Here is a 16,167-nt window from a genome sequence, read left to right on the forward strand (position 1 = left end):
CAGAAGAGCCCAACTTTAAATACATGGATGGAAATTACAATGGACATTTACAAAATGGAAAAGATAACAGCATCTGTTAATCATAAGCTGGAACAATTTGATTCATACTGGGAAAAATGGTTTAACTACATAATGCCTCATAGGCCTGATTTTATTCTCACAAATCAATGAATCTGTTGTAAAAAAAAGATCACTCCCTACTTGCACATAGTTCTTTCCTTTTGCTTGTTTTTTCTTTCCACTCTTTTCTATAAGTGTATACCTCAGATAAATAGTTTGTGGAGATTTGTGATATATATGATTATATGATATATATGTACAATGTCTGAAATACATCTTATGGAAATGTTTGTTTGATGATGAGCTTCAATAAAAAAAAATCAGCCATGACTGAAAGTCTATTTCTGCTCCCGTATCGTATGGTTTTATCTAAGATGACCCATAGACATCATACAATGCACATCATGGAACTCCAGTGAAAGATGACACTTCTCCAGCTTGTCACTGCCGAGCTCCCTTGGCTGGAATTCATTTTTGTTTATTGATCCCGAGTGAGAAATTCTTTCATTACAGCAGCAACATTTAAAAACACACTTAGCAGTGTGCAGACTTAACTAATGATAAACTACAGAATAATAATAATATACACAATTTACCAATGTGGAATAATAGTGTATGAAAAAATAAAGCAGAGACTACTGTACTGTGATATGTGTTCTACCAAAGAGAGATGAATATGCTTATTGCATTTGGTAGTTGACCTTTAGGGTGTTCTGCTCAAGGACTCCCAGTACCCTTTGCATCTCAGAGTTTTGGATTTCCCCCCATTTAGAAAGTAGTCTACACATTTATTTTTTCTACCAACATGCATGACTGTGCACTTTCCAACACTATTTTATTTGCCTCTTTCTTGTCCATTCTCCTAATCTGTCTGAGTCCTTCTGCAGCCTATCTGTTTCCTCAACGTGACCTGCCCCTCCACCAATCTTCGTATCATCTGCAAACTTGGCAACAAAGCCATTTATTCCATCATCTAGGTCGTTGATATACAGCATAAAAAGAAGTTGTCCCAACCCCGATGAATCCTGTGGAACACTACTAATCACTGGCAGCCAACCAGAAAAGTATCCTTTTATTCCCACTCACTGCCTCCTACCAATCATCCAATGCTTTAACCGTGCCAGTAACTTTCTTGTAATACCATGGACTTTTAACTTGGTTAGCAGCCTCATGTGTGGCACCCTGTGAAAGGCCTTCTGAAAGTCCAAATATACAACATCCACTTTATCTATCCTACTTGTAATTTCCTCAAAGATTTCCAACAGGCTCGTCAGGCAGGATTTTCCCATAAGGAAACCATGCTGACTTTGTCCTGTCTTGTCCTGTGTCTCCAAGTACTCCCTAACCTCATCCTTAACAATTGACTCCAACATCTTCCCAGCCACTGAGGTCAGGCTAACTGATGTATAATTTCCTTTCTGCTGCCTCTCTCCCGTCTTGAAGAATGGAGTGACATTTGTAATTTTCCAGTTCTCTGGAACCGTGCCAGAGTCCAATGATTCTTGAAAGATCATTACTAATACCTCCACAATCTCTACTGCTATCCCTTTCAGAACAATAGGGTGCAGTTCATCTGGTCCGTGTGACTTATGTACCCTTGGGTCTTCCAGCTTTTTGAGCATTTTCTCCCTTGTAACTTCACTCACTTCTCTTCCCTCACACCCTTCAACACCTGGCACACTGCTAGTGTCTTCCACAGTGAAGACTGATGCAGAATGTTCATTTAGTTTATCTGCCATCTCCTTGTTCCCAGTTATTATTTCTCCTGTCTCATTTTCTAGCGGTCCTATATCCACTCTCATCTCTTTTTTTATATACTTGAAAAAACATTTTCTATCCACCTTGATATTGTTTGCTAGCGTGCTTTCACATTTAATCTTTTCCCTCCTAAGTAGGTTTTTAAAAGCTTTCAAATCCTCTATCTTTTGGCTAATATTTGCTTTGCTGTATGCCCTCTCTTTTGTTTTTACATTAGCTTTGTCAGCCGTGGTTGTACTATTTTACCATTTGACTATTTCTTTGTTGTTGGAGTATGTCTATCCTGTATCTTACTCATTTTCCCCTGAAACTCATCCCATTGCTGCTCTGCTGATATCCCTGCCAGCATCTTCTTCCAATTTGCTTTGGCCAACTCCTCTGTCATAGCACTGTAATTTCCTTTACTCCACTGAATTACTGCTATGTCAGACTTTAATTTCTGCCTATCAGATTTCAAGTTGAACTCAATCATATTGTCTTAAACATGCACCTAAAGTTTCTTTTACCCTAAGCTCCCGAATCACCTCCGGTTCATTGCATAACACCTGATCCAGTATAGTTGATCCCCCAGTAGAATGAATGACAAACTGCTCTAAAAAGCCATTTCATAGGTATTCAACATATTCACCCTCTTGAGATCCATTACTAGCCTGATTTTCCCGTTCTACCTGCATGTTAAAATCTCCCATGTCCATCATAACTTGCCCTTTTGACATTTGAGGTATTTCTTTGGCTTTTAAGAGAAGATAAAACTTTATTTATCCTGTAGCAAATTCCTGTAGCAAACTATTGTTGCAAGGTTGCTCAGTCAGAACTATATACTTTAAAATACAAAATGTAAGCATTGAGGTGTGAAAAAGTTTACAAAATGTGCATTAAAGTGTAATAGTGCAGAATACAGGTGTGCAATGAAACCACACACTTGTATAGTTAAGGAGGAGGAGTTGGAGAGTCTTAGAGCCACAGGGAGAAAGGATCTCCTGTGGTGTTCAGTGGTGCACCTTGGTAGAATCAATCTGTTACTAAAGGTGCTCCTCTGTTTGCCCAGTATGTCATGGAGGGGGTGAGGGGGATTGTTCATAATGCTTTGTAGTTTCTGCAGCACCATCCTCTCAGACACCACCACCAGGGAACCCAGTTCCACCCCAGAACAGAACCAGCCTTCCTGAGGAGCTTATTGATCTTCTTGGCGTGAACTGCTCTCAAACTGCCGCCCCAGCAAACGACAGCGAGGGATAGAATGCTGGTCACGACTGAGTTGCAGAACATCAGACCACAGCGAGGGATAGAATGCTGGTCACGACTGAGTCGCAGAACATCAGACCACAGCGAGGGATAGAATGCTGGTCACGACTGAGTCGTAGAACATCAGACCACAGCGAGGGATAGAATGCTGGTCACGACTGAGTCATAGAACATCAGACCACAGCGAGGGATAGAATGCTGGTCACGACTGAGTCGTAGAACATCAGACCACAGCGAGGGATAGAATGCTGGTCACGACTGAGTCGTAGAACATCAAGCGAGGGATAGAATGCTGGTCACGACTGAATCGCAGAACATCAGACCACAGCGAGGGATAGAATGTTGGTCACGACTGAATCGCAGAACATCAGACCACAGCGAGGGATAGAATGCTGGTCACGACTGAGTCGTAGAACATCAGACCACAGCGAGGGATAGAATGCTGGTCACGACTGAGTCGCAGAACATCAGACCACAGCGAGGGATAGAATGCTGGTCACGACTGAGGCGTAGAACATCTGCAGCACAGTACTACAGACGTTGAATGACTGGAGCCTCCGCAGAAAGCAGATTTGGCTCTGTCCCTTCTTGTACAGAGCCTCTGTGTTTTCAGTCCAGTCCAGTTTATTGTCCTGGTATTTGTTGTCCTGGATGACTTCCACATCCGTTCCCTTGATAGAGATGGGAATGTGAGGTGTTTTCACCTTCCTAAAGTCCACCACCATCTCCTTTGTCGTGGTGATGTTGAGCTGCAGGTGTTTCAGTCCACATCACTCAACAAAGTTGTCCACCTCTCTTCTGTACTCGGCCTCTTGACCCTGGCTGATACAGCCCAGAGCTGCAGAACCGTCCGAAAACCCCTGCAGGTGGCAAGACTCCGATTTGTATCTGAAGTTTGAGGTGTAGGCGGTGAACAGGACAATCTGGTGAGTTGCCCCTGTGCTGCTAACCACGGTATCTGATACTCTGTTCTGCAATCTCGCATACTGTGTGACTGCCTGGACAGGTAGTCTGTAATCCAGGACACTAGTGGAGCATCCACCTGCATTTCCATGAGCTTACTCCCTAGTAAAGCAGGTTGTATGGTGTTAAAAACACCGGAGGTATCAAAGAACAGTGCGGCTCTTCCAGATGGGTGTAAGCCCGTTGAAGCAGGAAGACAATGGCGTCCTCGACTCCAATGTGTGGTTGGTAATCAAACGGCAGGAGGACCAGTGATGGATTTACGATGGTCTGGAGGTGTGTCAGGGCTGGTATTTCTAATAACGTGTGAGGTCAGTGCCACTGGTCTGTGGTCACTGGGTGTGGTGGGACATGTCTTCCTGGGTACTGGGACTAGGCAGGATGTTTTCCACAGCACAGGGACCCTCCCCAGGCTCAGGCTCAGATTAAGGATGTATTGAAAGACTGCACCCAGCTGAGTAGCACACACCCTGGGCTGATGCCGTCCGGGCCCACAGCCTTGCCTGGGTGAGATCTGCTGAGCAGTGATAGTCCATGTGTCTGTAGTTGTTGGCTCCCCAGTGTCTGAGAGAGAGACGAGGGGTGAGAAGGGAGGAACTGGGGGTGGATGGGTTGTAGAGGGGTAAACACAAACAAATCTATCCTGCATCTTCTTGGTAAGAGGCTTACTGATGCACCATCAATAACTCACTCTGAGACGTAAAAGCGAGGTATCGGCTTTTATTGACTGGAAGAAGGAACAAGCAGTGAGTGAACACCATACTACATCCTGGAGACTGAGAGGCCAGGCTCAGACCTCCATCACCTTTATACAGGGGTCTGTGGGAGGAGCCACAGGAGCAGTCATCAGGGGGCGTGTCCAGACAGGTATATGTAGTTCACCATACTTACCAAGACCTTTTGTCATACACCATTGTTCAGCTTTTAACTCTCCACCCTGGCCAGTTTAAAACCAGTTGCAAAGAACTTACATAAAGTAGAAACATGATAAATTTAATAAATTATAACACATTTAAGTGACAGAAATCAATTCGAGAACAATAAAAAAAAGTTTACTTGTACCTCTCTTTTCAATTCAAGGGGAGACCCCATACAAATGACTAAATTCACCCCACCCCACCCACCCCTGTAAAGTTGAAGGGTCAAATGGTATTGGTTTATCATTGTCACCTGTACCAAGATGGTGAAAAGCTGGTCTTGTGTACTGTTCATGCAGATCAGATCATTACACAGTGTATTGGGGCAGCACAAGATAAAACATTAACAATGCCAAATAAAGCGTAACAACTGCAGAGAAAGTGCAGTACGGGGAAACAATAAGGTGCAAGTTCATAACAAGGTCAAGAGTCCATCTTATTGTACAAGAGGTCCTTTCAAGAGTCTGGTAACAGTGGAATCGACGCTGTCCTTGAGCCTGATGGTACAAGACCAGATTCGAAGTGCACGTGCAAAGGTCAGGCAGCATCTGTGGGGAGGAATAAACAGTTGATGCTTTGGGCCTAGACCCTTCATCAGGACTGGGGAGGAAGGAGGAAGAGGCCAGAATAAGGAGGTGTGGGGAGGGGAGGGAGTACAAGCTGGCAGATGATAGGTGAAACCAGGTGAGGGGGAAGGGTGGTGGGTGGGGGAGGGGGGATAAATGAAGAAGCTGGAAGGTGATAGGTGGGAGAGGTAAAGAGCTGAAGAAGGAGGAATCTGATAGGAGAGGAAGGTGGACCAAGGGAAAAGGGGAAAGGAGGAGGGAAATTGGATGGAGGTGGGGAGAGAAGGGGTGAGAAGGAAGACAGAAAGGGGAATGGAAAAAGAGAGAAGGGAAAGAGGAGCAAAATTACACGAAATTAGAGAAAATGATGTTCATGCCATCAGTTTAGAGGCTACCCAGAAAGAATAAGAGGTGTTGCTCTTCCAGCCTCTGTGTTGCCCCATCGTGGCCGTGGAGGGGATTATGGACCAAGGGCATCTGTTTCCCTCAGCTCAGTATGTTTGCGGTTTGTGATTTGCGCCCACGCTGAGCACAAAGTCCAGTGGCAGAGACACCAGGATCTGTTCTCCAGCTCGTTTTGTACTTGTGTGTTGCTACGATGGGTGAGCTGACCTCTGACACCTTGCTAGCAGATTTTTATTGAATTGTAGGCACAAGATTAAACCCCACGTTAGTGGCTGCACGAAGGATGATAAACCTGGTTCAGGTTAAAGTCCACCTGTATCCAAAGTTATTGGCTGTGGAGAGCTGTTGTTTAGGTGGGGCAACATTTTCAATGTGGTCACATGATGACGTGAGAGTTCTGGGTTCATATTTGCCAACAAAATTCACTCATTACTGATTCATGCATTTGTAATAACAGACAGGTGAGCAGGTTATCTGCTGAAGATATCAAAGCATCATTGTTTAATGTTAAAGACCTAGAACAAACTTTAACTTAATTATCTGTAGAGCTTAGAGGTAGCTGGGCTTCGATGGAAATGTCAGCAATGGTAAAGACCATAACGTATAGGAGAAGAATGATCCATTTGACTCATCATGTCTGCTCTGCCGTGCAGTCATGGCTAATTTTGCTATAATGCTATTCTGCTGCCTTCTCCCCGTAACGCTTAGCACCCTTACCAATCAAAAACTTGTCTATCTCTGCCTTAAATACACCAGGCTACAATTCCACAGTTACGTCCCTCTCCAGCTGAAGAAATTCCTCCTCATCTCAGTTGTGAAAGGTTGTCCCTTTATTAAAGATTAGCTTTATTTGTTACGTGTACTTTGACCTACAGTGAAATGCATCGCTTGCGACAAATCAAATCAGAAACGTTTGTGACACCATGCTTCAATTCACTAACTCTAAATGGTGCATCTCTGGAATGTGTGAGGAAATTGAAGTAAACCCATTTGATCACAAAGAGGACATACTAAACTCCTTTTGGGCAGCGGTGGGAATAAACCTTGATCAGTGATTGCTGGCGCTGTAACGCGATGTACTCACCGCTACTTTACCGTGCCATCAGAGGCTTACACTGAAGTGTGCTCTTGCAATAGCTTCTTGTGTTAACAAAACGTCACACGACACTGAACTTAATTAAAGGTCCTCCAATGGAATTTGGAATACAAGATCTCAATGCTATAGATTGGCTCACCAGTGTACTTTACAGTGAAATGGAAATCTGTGCATTGATCCCTTTTAGAATAACAGAACACTACAGCACTGAAACAGGCCATTTGGCCCATCTAGTCCATGCTGAACTATTAATCTGCTTAGTCTCATCAACCTGCACCCAGACCATAGCCCTCCATACCCCTCCCATCCATGTACCTATCTAAATTTCTCTCAAATGTTGAAATTGACCCCACGTTCACCACTTGCGCTGGCCTCTCATTCCACATTCTCTACCATCTTCTGAGTGAAGAAGTTCCCCCTCATGTTAAACATTTCATACTGAACCTATGACCTCTTGTTGTAGTCTCACCCAACCTCAGCAATATACCCCTCATAATTTTGTATACCTCTATCAAATCTCCCGTAATCTTCTATGTTCTAGGGAATAAAAGTCCTACCCCTTTCAACTTTTCCCTATAATTCCGTTCCTCAAGTCCCAGCAACGTCCTTGTAAATTTTCTCTGCACTCCTTCAATCCTGTAGATGACCAAAACCGCACAGATCCTCCAAATTAGACATCAGCAATATCGTAAGCAATTTCAACATAGCATCCCAACTCCTGTAGTCAATACATTGGCACATTGGCCTTCATAACTCAAAAGCTTTCTTTATGACTCTATCTACCTGTGACACCACTTGCAATGAATTATGGATTTGTATTTCCAGATCCCCCTTTTCTACTACCCTTCTCAGTGCCCTACCACTTACCACGTAAGCCTTACCCTGGTGTGTCGTTCCAAAGTGCAACACCCTACACTTGTTTGCATTAAATTCCATCTGCTACTTTTTAGTCCATTTTCTCAGCTGGACCAGAGCCTGTTGCAAGCTTTGATGGTCTTCCTTGCTGTCCACTGCACCCCGGTATTAGTATTATCCGCAAGTTTGCTGATTCAGTATACCGCATGACCATTCAGATCGTTGATATGGGTGACAAACAGACATAGCACCACTCCCTGTGGCACCACACTAGTCACAGGCCTTCAGTCAGAGAGGCAATTATCTACACCCACTCTGGCTTCTTCTGCGAACCGAGTGTCAAATGAAATTTACTACCTTATCTTGAATGCTGAGCAAATGAAACTTCTTGACCAACCTCCCATGCGGGACATTGTCAAAGGCCTTGCTGAAGTCCGTGCCTTCATCAACTTTCTCGGAAACTTACTCAAAAAACTCTAAGATTGCATGGTAGCTCGTACAACATGGTAAAAAGCCATGTTGACTATCCCTAGTCAGTCCCAATCTATCCAAATACCGTAGATTCCGGACTACAGAGCGCACCTGATTAAAAGCCGCTGGCTCTAATTTTAGAAAGAAAATCAATTTTTTACTTGTACAGGCCGCACCGGATTTTCGGCCGCACCGGATTTTCGGCCGCAGGTGTCCCACGTTGTAATATGAGATATTTACACAGAAAGATATTACACGTGAGGATTTTTTAACTTTTAATTAAATCCATATGGTAACATAAACAAATACATATTGCAAATGCTTTTTTTCGAACCGTGCCTGTAACGCGGCTACTTTTAAATATACGTTGCGTATACTTTTTTACTGAACAACATTCCAATATCTCCTAACGACTGGTAAAAAATATATATACTGCAGCCTACCAGGAAAAGTTATTGATCACCTTTAACTTAAAAGCAGCGTTCGCTCAGATCCAATGCCGCTCACCCCCCGCCGTCCCGTTTATTGCAAACGGCATTTTTCCCACAAGACGCGGCGAAACCGGGTGTGACGTCATAGCATCCCGCGATGTAGTACAGAAAACAAATATAGTTAAAACACTTCTAACTTTAACTAGAAAATGAATTACTAAGTGAAAATATTATAAACTAAATAACTGCCATAAAGGCAGCACAATGCTTTTCTTCGAGTGTTTTCCATGTTGATGAGGGTGAGTACAAATGACTGATTTACAATAATTTAATTGTGAAAGTGCGCTTGATTTATCGTACAATTTCATTGGACCTCTGTGAACTACTCATCAATTTTATTGGTCTACTGTTACGAGGCAAAATGTTTTTGGCGGCATGAAAAAAATCATGCATTAGCCGCACCGTATTAAAGGCCGCAGAGTTCAAAGCTGTTCAAAATGTGGGAAAAAAGTAGCGGCTTATAATCCGACATCTACGGTACTTATATATTTGGTCCCTTAGAACACCTTCCAATAAATTTCCCACTACTGATGTCAGGCTCATCAGCCTATTATTTCTTGGCTTATTCTTAGAACATTTCTTAATCAATGAAACAGCATTAGTTATTCCCCAATCCACTGGCACCTCCCCTGTGGCTCCACTACTGTCTCCACTAAGGTCCCTGCAATTTTTGCACTAGCCCCCACAGGATCCAAAGGAATGTCTTGTCAGGCCCTGGGGATTTATCCACCCTAATTCATCTCCAGGCTGGGGACATCTCCTCCTCTGTAATCTGACAGGATCCATGACCTCGCTGTTGCTTTGCCTCATTTCTATAGACTCTGTGTCCATCTCCCAGGTAAATACAGATGCAGAAAATACACTTAAGATCTCTCCCATCTCTTTCGGCTCCACGCATAATTACCACTCTGATTTTCCAGAGGACATATTTTGGCCCTTGTAGTCCTTTTCTTCTTGACATTTCTGCAGAATTACTTGGGATCCTCCTTCACCTGGTCTGCCAAGGCAACCTCACCTTCTTTTAGCCCTCCTGATTTCTTACTCAAGTGTTCTCTTGAATTTCTAATACTCCATCAAAACCTCATTTGTTCCTGCCTGCCTATACCTGCTATGCACCTCATTCCTTTCCTTAACCAGGGTCTCAGTATCCCTTGAAAACCAAGGTTCCCTAAATCTGTCATCCTTGCCCTTTATTTTGACAGGAGCATACAAATTCTGTATTCTCAATATTTCACTTTTGAAGGCCTCCCATTTACAAAGTACATCTTAGCTGGAGAACAACCTGTCCCAGTACACACTTACCAGATCCTTTCTGAAAGCATTAAAATTAGCCTTTCTCCAATTCAGAATCTCAACCCATGGACCAGACCTAGCCTTTTCTGTTAATACATTGAAACTAATGTCATTGTGATCACTAGATGCAAAGTGTTCCCCTACACCAACTTCTGTCACCTCCCCTGTTTCCTTCCCTAATAGGGAACCGAGCATTGTACACTCTTTCACTGGGACTTCTATATACTGGTTTAAGGAAATTTTCCTGAACACATTTGACAAACTCTTTCCCATCCAGCCCTTCTATGCTATGGGAGGTCCAGTCAATGTGTGGAAAGATGAAATCACCTATCACAACCTTATATCTGAGATCTCTCTACAGATTTGCTCCTCTAAATCCTGCAAACTGTTGGGTAGTCTATAATATAGCCCCATTAATGTGGTTGTTATGTTTTTCTATTTCAATATATTAAACTAATCCAAATGAAGATGGGAGTCTGGGAATGCAGGTTTAACTTTACTTTAATCAAGGCCTGCATGTATCACGTGGTAGTGTGATGATGTTTGCAATTAACTAATTTATACATACAACCTGTAATTAATTAAACAAGAATGCTTAATTAAACAACATATCACAAGATTACTCATATTATTGAAATAATAAATACATACACTCCTCCCTGCTTAGCTATAAAATCCAACTCAATGCACCTCAATTATATGCACAATATACTATAAAATATAACTACTATATACAGACATCCACAGCATCGCATATTTTAAATTGTCTCGTTCAGGTTTAAAGATTTAATTGCTGTGGAGGATTTCTTACTCATGGGATAACTTCCTTCCTGACAAAGCAAGTTACTAGGCTTGGCAGGTGAGACTCGTGGCTCTGAAAGAATCTTGGGGTCTGAGACCTCCTCTGTGGTTGTCGAAGGAGTTGTCACTGAAACTTCAGCAAGTGGTTCTGAAAGTGGTAGCCAAGTGCTTCCTACCAAGTGGTAAGCTGTGCTTCCTCTTTCTTCTAGTTTGTGCACCTTGATCTTGGGAAGGTATATTTAATTCATTGGAGTATACTCTTGTTAATCCTTCTGTTGCTCCCTTTATGATCTGTCTTTCCTCATCCACAGTATCCTCTGATGAATCCTTAGTTTTTGTATTTCTGTTGACTCCTTTCTTTTTGGCCTCCCTGTTCATCTAGTTGTGCTTTGGTGTTTGCATCTACCTTTACCAGCAGCTTTTTGTCTCCCACATGGAGTTCATGCAGTAACCCTACTGCATGTAGAGTAGATTCCGGTTCTTTATACTCACAAAAACTGAATGCTTGCAGCTCTCCTGAAGCTCCTTGAACTCTCTTCCAGCTTAGAACCAAGCCACATTTCGTGAGTCACTGCCTGATTAACACATCAGAAGCTGTCTTGGATTTGTTGCCTACAAATACTGTTGGACCAGTGCTTTCGTCACTTTCACACTTCCTCTGAGCAGCATGGTTGATTTTTGATTCAATATGCTTTCCGAGCAGAGGCACAGATCTTGGCACCACCACCTGCTTGTCCTTTGTTGGGCAATGGTTCATGGTGTCCAGCATGGAGACAATTGTGGCATCATCCAGTACCCTTCTTAATTTGTTTTCAGTTGGCTTCATGGCATGCAATGGTGTGGCATGTAAATGGTGGCTGGATTTCCAATCAAGTTGCAGTTGTTTCAGCCAATCATGCCCCCACAATGCTGGCCCTCCTATATTCACTACAGACAAGCTCTATGAGGCTTTGGCCCATTCATGAAACAGTCTATTGCGTAAGGTTGGAGCTCACAGATAATTCAGTCGTCCACCATCGACCTCCTCCGATGGTCGCTGCCCTTCTGACCTTCGCTGTAAGTCCACTCCCTCCGGAAGTCTGCCAACTCTCTCCATTCTTGTCTTCTGTCCTCATCTCTCCCCGGCAAAAGACTGCGAAAGTCTCTCATCCAGATTCACAGGAAAGAACAACATTTCTCTGATTGGATAGCCCCAGCATTCCAAACTGTGTTATCTCTAGTTATAACCCAAACATTGCTGCTACAAAGAAACCATTACATCAGCATTGAAACTTTACAGCATGTTACATGTATACAACTCCCTTTAGGGTCTTTTTACCCTTGCAGTTCCTTAGCTCTATCCATGATGATTGACAACACCTTCTGACCCTATGTCAGCTCTTTCTAATTATTCAATTTCATTTTTTACCAACAGAACAACACCACCCCTCTGCCTTCCTGCCTTTCCTTTCGATACAATGTGTATCTTTGAACATTAAGCTCACAGCGATAATCTAACGCTCAGCCAACCTCTTCAATTCAACCACGTATCCTGAAATGGACTCCCTTTTCTTTTGATTCCGCTTATGAAACCTAAAGCATTCTGCAGTCAACAATGGCTCTGGTTTTACGTGTTCCTGCATCACTTTTACAATAGTAGCAAAGCTCATTTCTGCTGGTTTGGTTGGAGCAATCAAACTTCGAAGCAAATTGTATGCCTTTAAACATAATTCACTTAGCAAAGTTGGCATTCGCTTTTCATTGGCTATTTCATTTGCTTCAAGATACTGTACCAGTAGCTCAGTATTCATGAGCCAATTACCTGCTGTGTAATCAAACTTGTCAATCTTTTCGATGTAGCCAGATATTTCTGATTTTGTTGATGATTATTATCACCTGGTACTCACTCTTTATGACTGACTTAGAACAAAAATTCATTTGTGTCTTCCCTTCCAAAGGCTGTCACTCCATGTGCTGGGCTACCCTAAACTGTCCGATGTTGCTCACGCTGCGTTTTATTTCCAAAATCTCACTCGCTTTAACAGATCGGTAGCCATGTCGGGTTCATTTTAAAAATAGCTTGTTGCCAATGTTATGTTCTGTAATTTCAAAACATTAAACTAATTCAAATGAAGATGAGAGTCCAGGAATGCAGATTTAATTTCGACTTTACTTTTAAGCCTGCATGTATCACGTGGTGGAGCAATGATACCATGTTACTGTTACCATGCTGTATTTTAAATAAAAACAAATAAGATCAAATTCTGCTGGGATTTGAACTTGAATAGTCCATAGGGCCAGAAGACAAAGGAGCAGAATTAGGTCATTCAGCCCATCAGAAGGTTTGGATTCCCTCCGCAGGCTTCCCCCATCCTGCAACCCCCTCTGCTTGTCCAAAGCCCTCCCCACCATTGAGCACATCTATAAGGAGTGCTGCTCCAAGAAGTAGCATCTGTCATCAATGACCCACCAAGCATGTTCTCTTCTTGCTCCTACCATTGGCTACAGAAACCTTAGTTCCCACACCACCAGGTTCGGGGACAGTTATTAACCTTCAACCATCAGGCACCTGAGCCAGTGTGGATAACTTCACTCACCTCAACTCTGAACTGGTTCCACAACCTACAGGCTCACTTCCAAGGATGCTACGACTACAAATAAGTATTTTGTGTCAGTCTTTACTTTGGAAGACACTAGCATTGTGCCAGAAATTTTAGTGTGTTGAGGGGCAGGAATGTAGTCATTATTACTAAAGCTGAAGATAGATAAGTCACCTGGACCAGATGGACTACATCCTGGGTTCTGAAAGAGGTAGCTGAAAATATTGTGGAGTCATTAATAAAATAGGCTGATTCATCAGATTGGTCATATTGGCAATGAATATGAGTAATTGCGATCACGGGCAAAGCCTTCCCTACTATTGAGTACATCTACAAGGAGCACTGCCGCAATAAAGCAGCAGCCATTATCAAAGGCCCCGCCATCCAGGCCATGCTCTCTTCTCACTACTACCATTGGGCAGGAGGTGGGGGAGATTGGCTTCCTCACTACCAGGCTCATATTCTCAGTAATTCTTTATTTGCACAATTTGTTGGCTTTTGCATGTTAGTTTTGTCAGTCTTTGTTAATGCGCAGATTTCATAAATTCTATTGTATTTCTTTATTTTTCCCATAAATGCCTGCAAGAAAATGAATCTCAAGGTAGCATATGGTAACATATTTGTATTGAGCGGGTGAGAAGGGCTCTGGGGAAACTCAGACACGGCAAAGCCTCGGGACCGGATGGTGTGAACCCCAGGGTCCTGAGGGAGTGTGCTGAGCAGCTGTGTGGAGTTCTCCAGCGCATTTTCAATCCGAGTCTCAGCCTGGAAAGGGTCCTGACTGTGTGGAAAACATCATGTGTGGCCCCAGTACCCAACTGGGCCAACCAGAAGTCTTGAATGACTACCGTCCAGTGGCCCTGACCTCACACATCATGAAGACCCTAGAGAGGCGGATCCTGGCTCACCTCTGACCCCTGGCCAGATCTGCCCTCGATCCCCTGCAGATTGCCTACCAGGAGCACATTGGAGTGGATGATACTGTCATCTACCTGCTGAACAGAGCTGACTCTCATTGGATAAGCAGGGCAGCACTGTGACGATCATGATTTTTTGATCTTTCTCATACCTTCAATACCTACAGCCCTCATTGCTGGGAGAAAATTTCCATTCAATGCAGGTTGACACTTCCATTGTATCCTGGATAATGGATGACCTGACTGGCAGACCACAGTTTGTGTGGCTTCAAAGCTGTGTGTAAAACATGTCTATAAGCAGCACCTGGGCCCCACAGGGACTCCCTTCCTGTTTACCCTGTACACCTCAGACTTTAGATACAACACTAAATCGTGTCATCTGCAGGAATTCTCTAATGACTCAGCAGTAGTTGGATGTATAAAGGGAGGATGGGAGGATGAATACAGGCCCAGGTGGAAGACTTTGTTGAATGGTACAAGCTGAATCATCTGCAGCTCAATATCAGTAAGATTAAGGTGATGGTGAGGGACTTAAAGGCTAAGCCTGCACTGCTTCCATTTGCTGTCGATGGTGATGGTGAGGATGTGGTGAGGACCTGGGGGTGCATCTGAATGATAGACTTAAGTGGAGCACCAACACAGAGGCCGTGTACAAGAAGGGCCAGAGTCGCCTCTACTCCCTGAGGAGACTGAGCTCCTTTGGAGTGTGCAGGCCTCTCCTTCACATGTTCTACCGGTCTGTTGTCACTATTACAATCTTCAATGTGGAGGTCTGCTGGGGCAATGGCATCAACACGGGTGATGCCAACAGGCTTAATAAACTAATGTGAAGGGCTGGCATGTTATAGGACTCAAACTGGACATACTTTAGGCTGTGGTAGAACAAAGGACCCTATGGAAAATCCTGGCAATTCTGGACAATGTTTCTCATCCTCTGCATGCCACCTTGGCAGAACAGAGGAGCACTTTCAATAATAGACTGAGGCAACTGCATTGCTCCAAAGAGCACTGTATGAGGTCATTCTTGCCCTCGGCAATTAGGCTCTATAGTGAGTCAACCTATAGTTGGGAAAGTGATGATCCCCTCCTGTTAGACTTAGTAACCTTTGTTTAAGCTCTGATTACCACACCCTGCTATTGCAGACACTCTGCAATGCTGTGCAATCCTCCATCACTTCTTATCTGGCCGGTGTGAATGTGCACTCATTACTGTATAATATTAAGGTAGTTCTTGCATTACCATCTTATCAGTGTAAACTTGTAAATATTGTACATCTTGTTTTTAAGGTAACTTATGTTTTGTTCTTTTTTCTCATCTAATATTTGTATATCTGTGTACTTGTAATGCTACTGTGACACAGTAATTTCCTTTGGGATTAATAAATTAGTTATCTATCTTTGATAATAAATGTAACTTTGATCTTTTCTCTGTACTGGTTGACAGACAAACAGCTTTTAAGTTGGCACAGGAGATGTTAGTGAGGTTGAGCTGGGTTTAGAATGATATTGGCACAGAAGGAGGCCATTCGATCCATCAGTCCATGTTGTCTCTTTTCCTGGAGCAATCCCTGTGCTGGGTGAGATATTCCGTGCTCTAATGGAATTGTCTCCTTTATTCCTAGTATCCAGAAGACCTGCGGAGCTATGATTACAACCCAAACTTTGTGATACGTGGACTTCACTATGACGTGCAAAAGGTTAGTGAGTTAACTTTCTTTACTGATTTTAATTTTGTTCAGCACAGTAACAG

General features: G+C 43.2%; 1 protein-coding gene across 1 annotated transcript in view; it reads left to right on the plus strand.

Annotated features, from left to right (window-relative positions):
- nt5dc3 (5'-nucleotidase domain containing 3) overlaps window positions 1–16,167 on the plus strand; it is a 72,232-nt gene that overhangs the window by 20,311 nt on the left and 35,754 nt on the right. Inside the window, exon 3 of the mRNA XM_073058830.1 lies at window positions 16,040–16,114. Within this exon, the coding sequence (XP_072914931.1) occupies window positions 16,040–16,114 (75 nt within the window). The remainder of the gene's footprint in view (window positions 1–16,039; window positions 16,115–16,167) is intronic.

Source organism: Hemitrygon akajei, chromosome 10 (assembly GCF_048418815.1).
Source record: "Hemitrygon akajei chromosome 10, sHemAka1.3, whole genome shotgun sequence".
In the NCBI taxonomy this organism is placed as follows: domain Eukaryota; kingdom Metazoa; phylum Chordata; class Chondrichthyes; order Myliobatiformes; family Dasyatidae; genus Hemitrygon; species Hemitrygon akajei.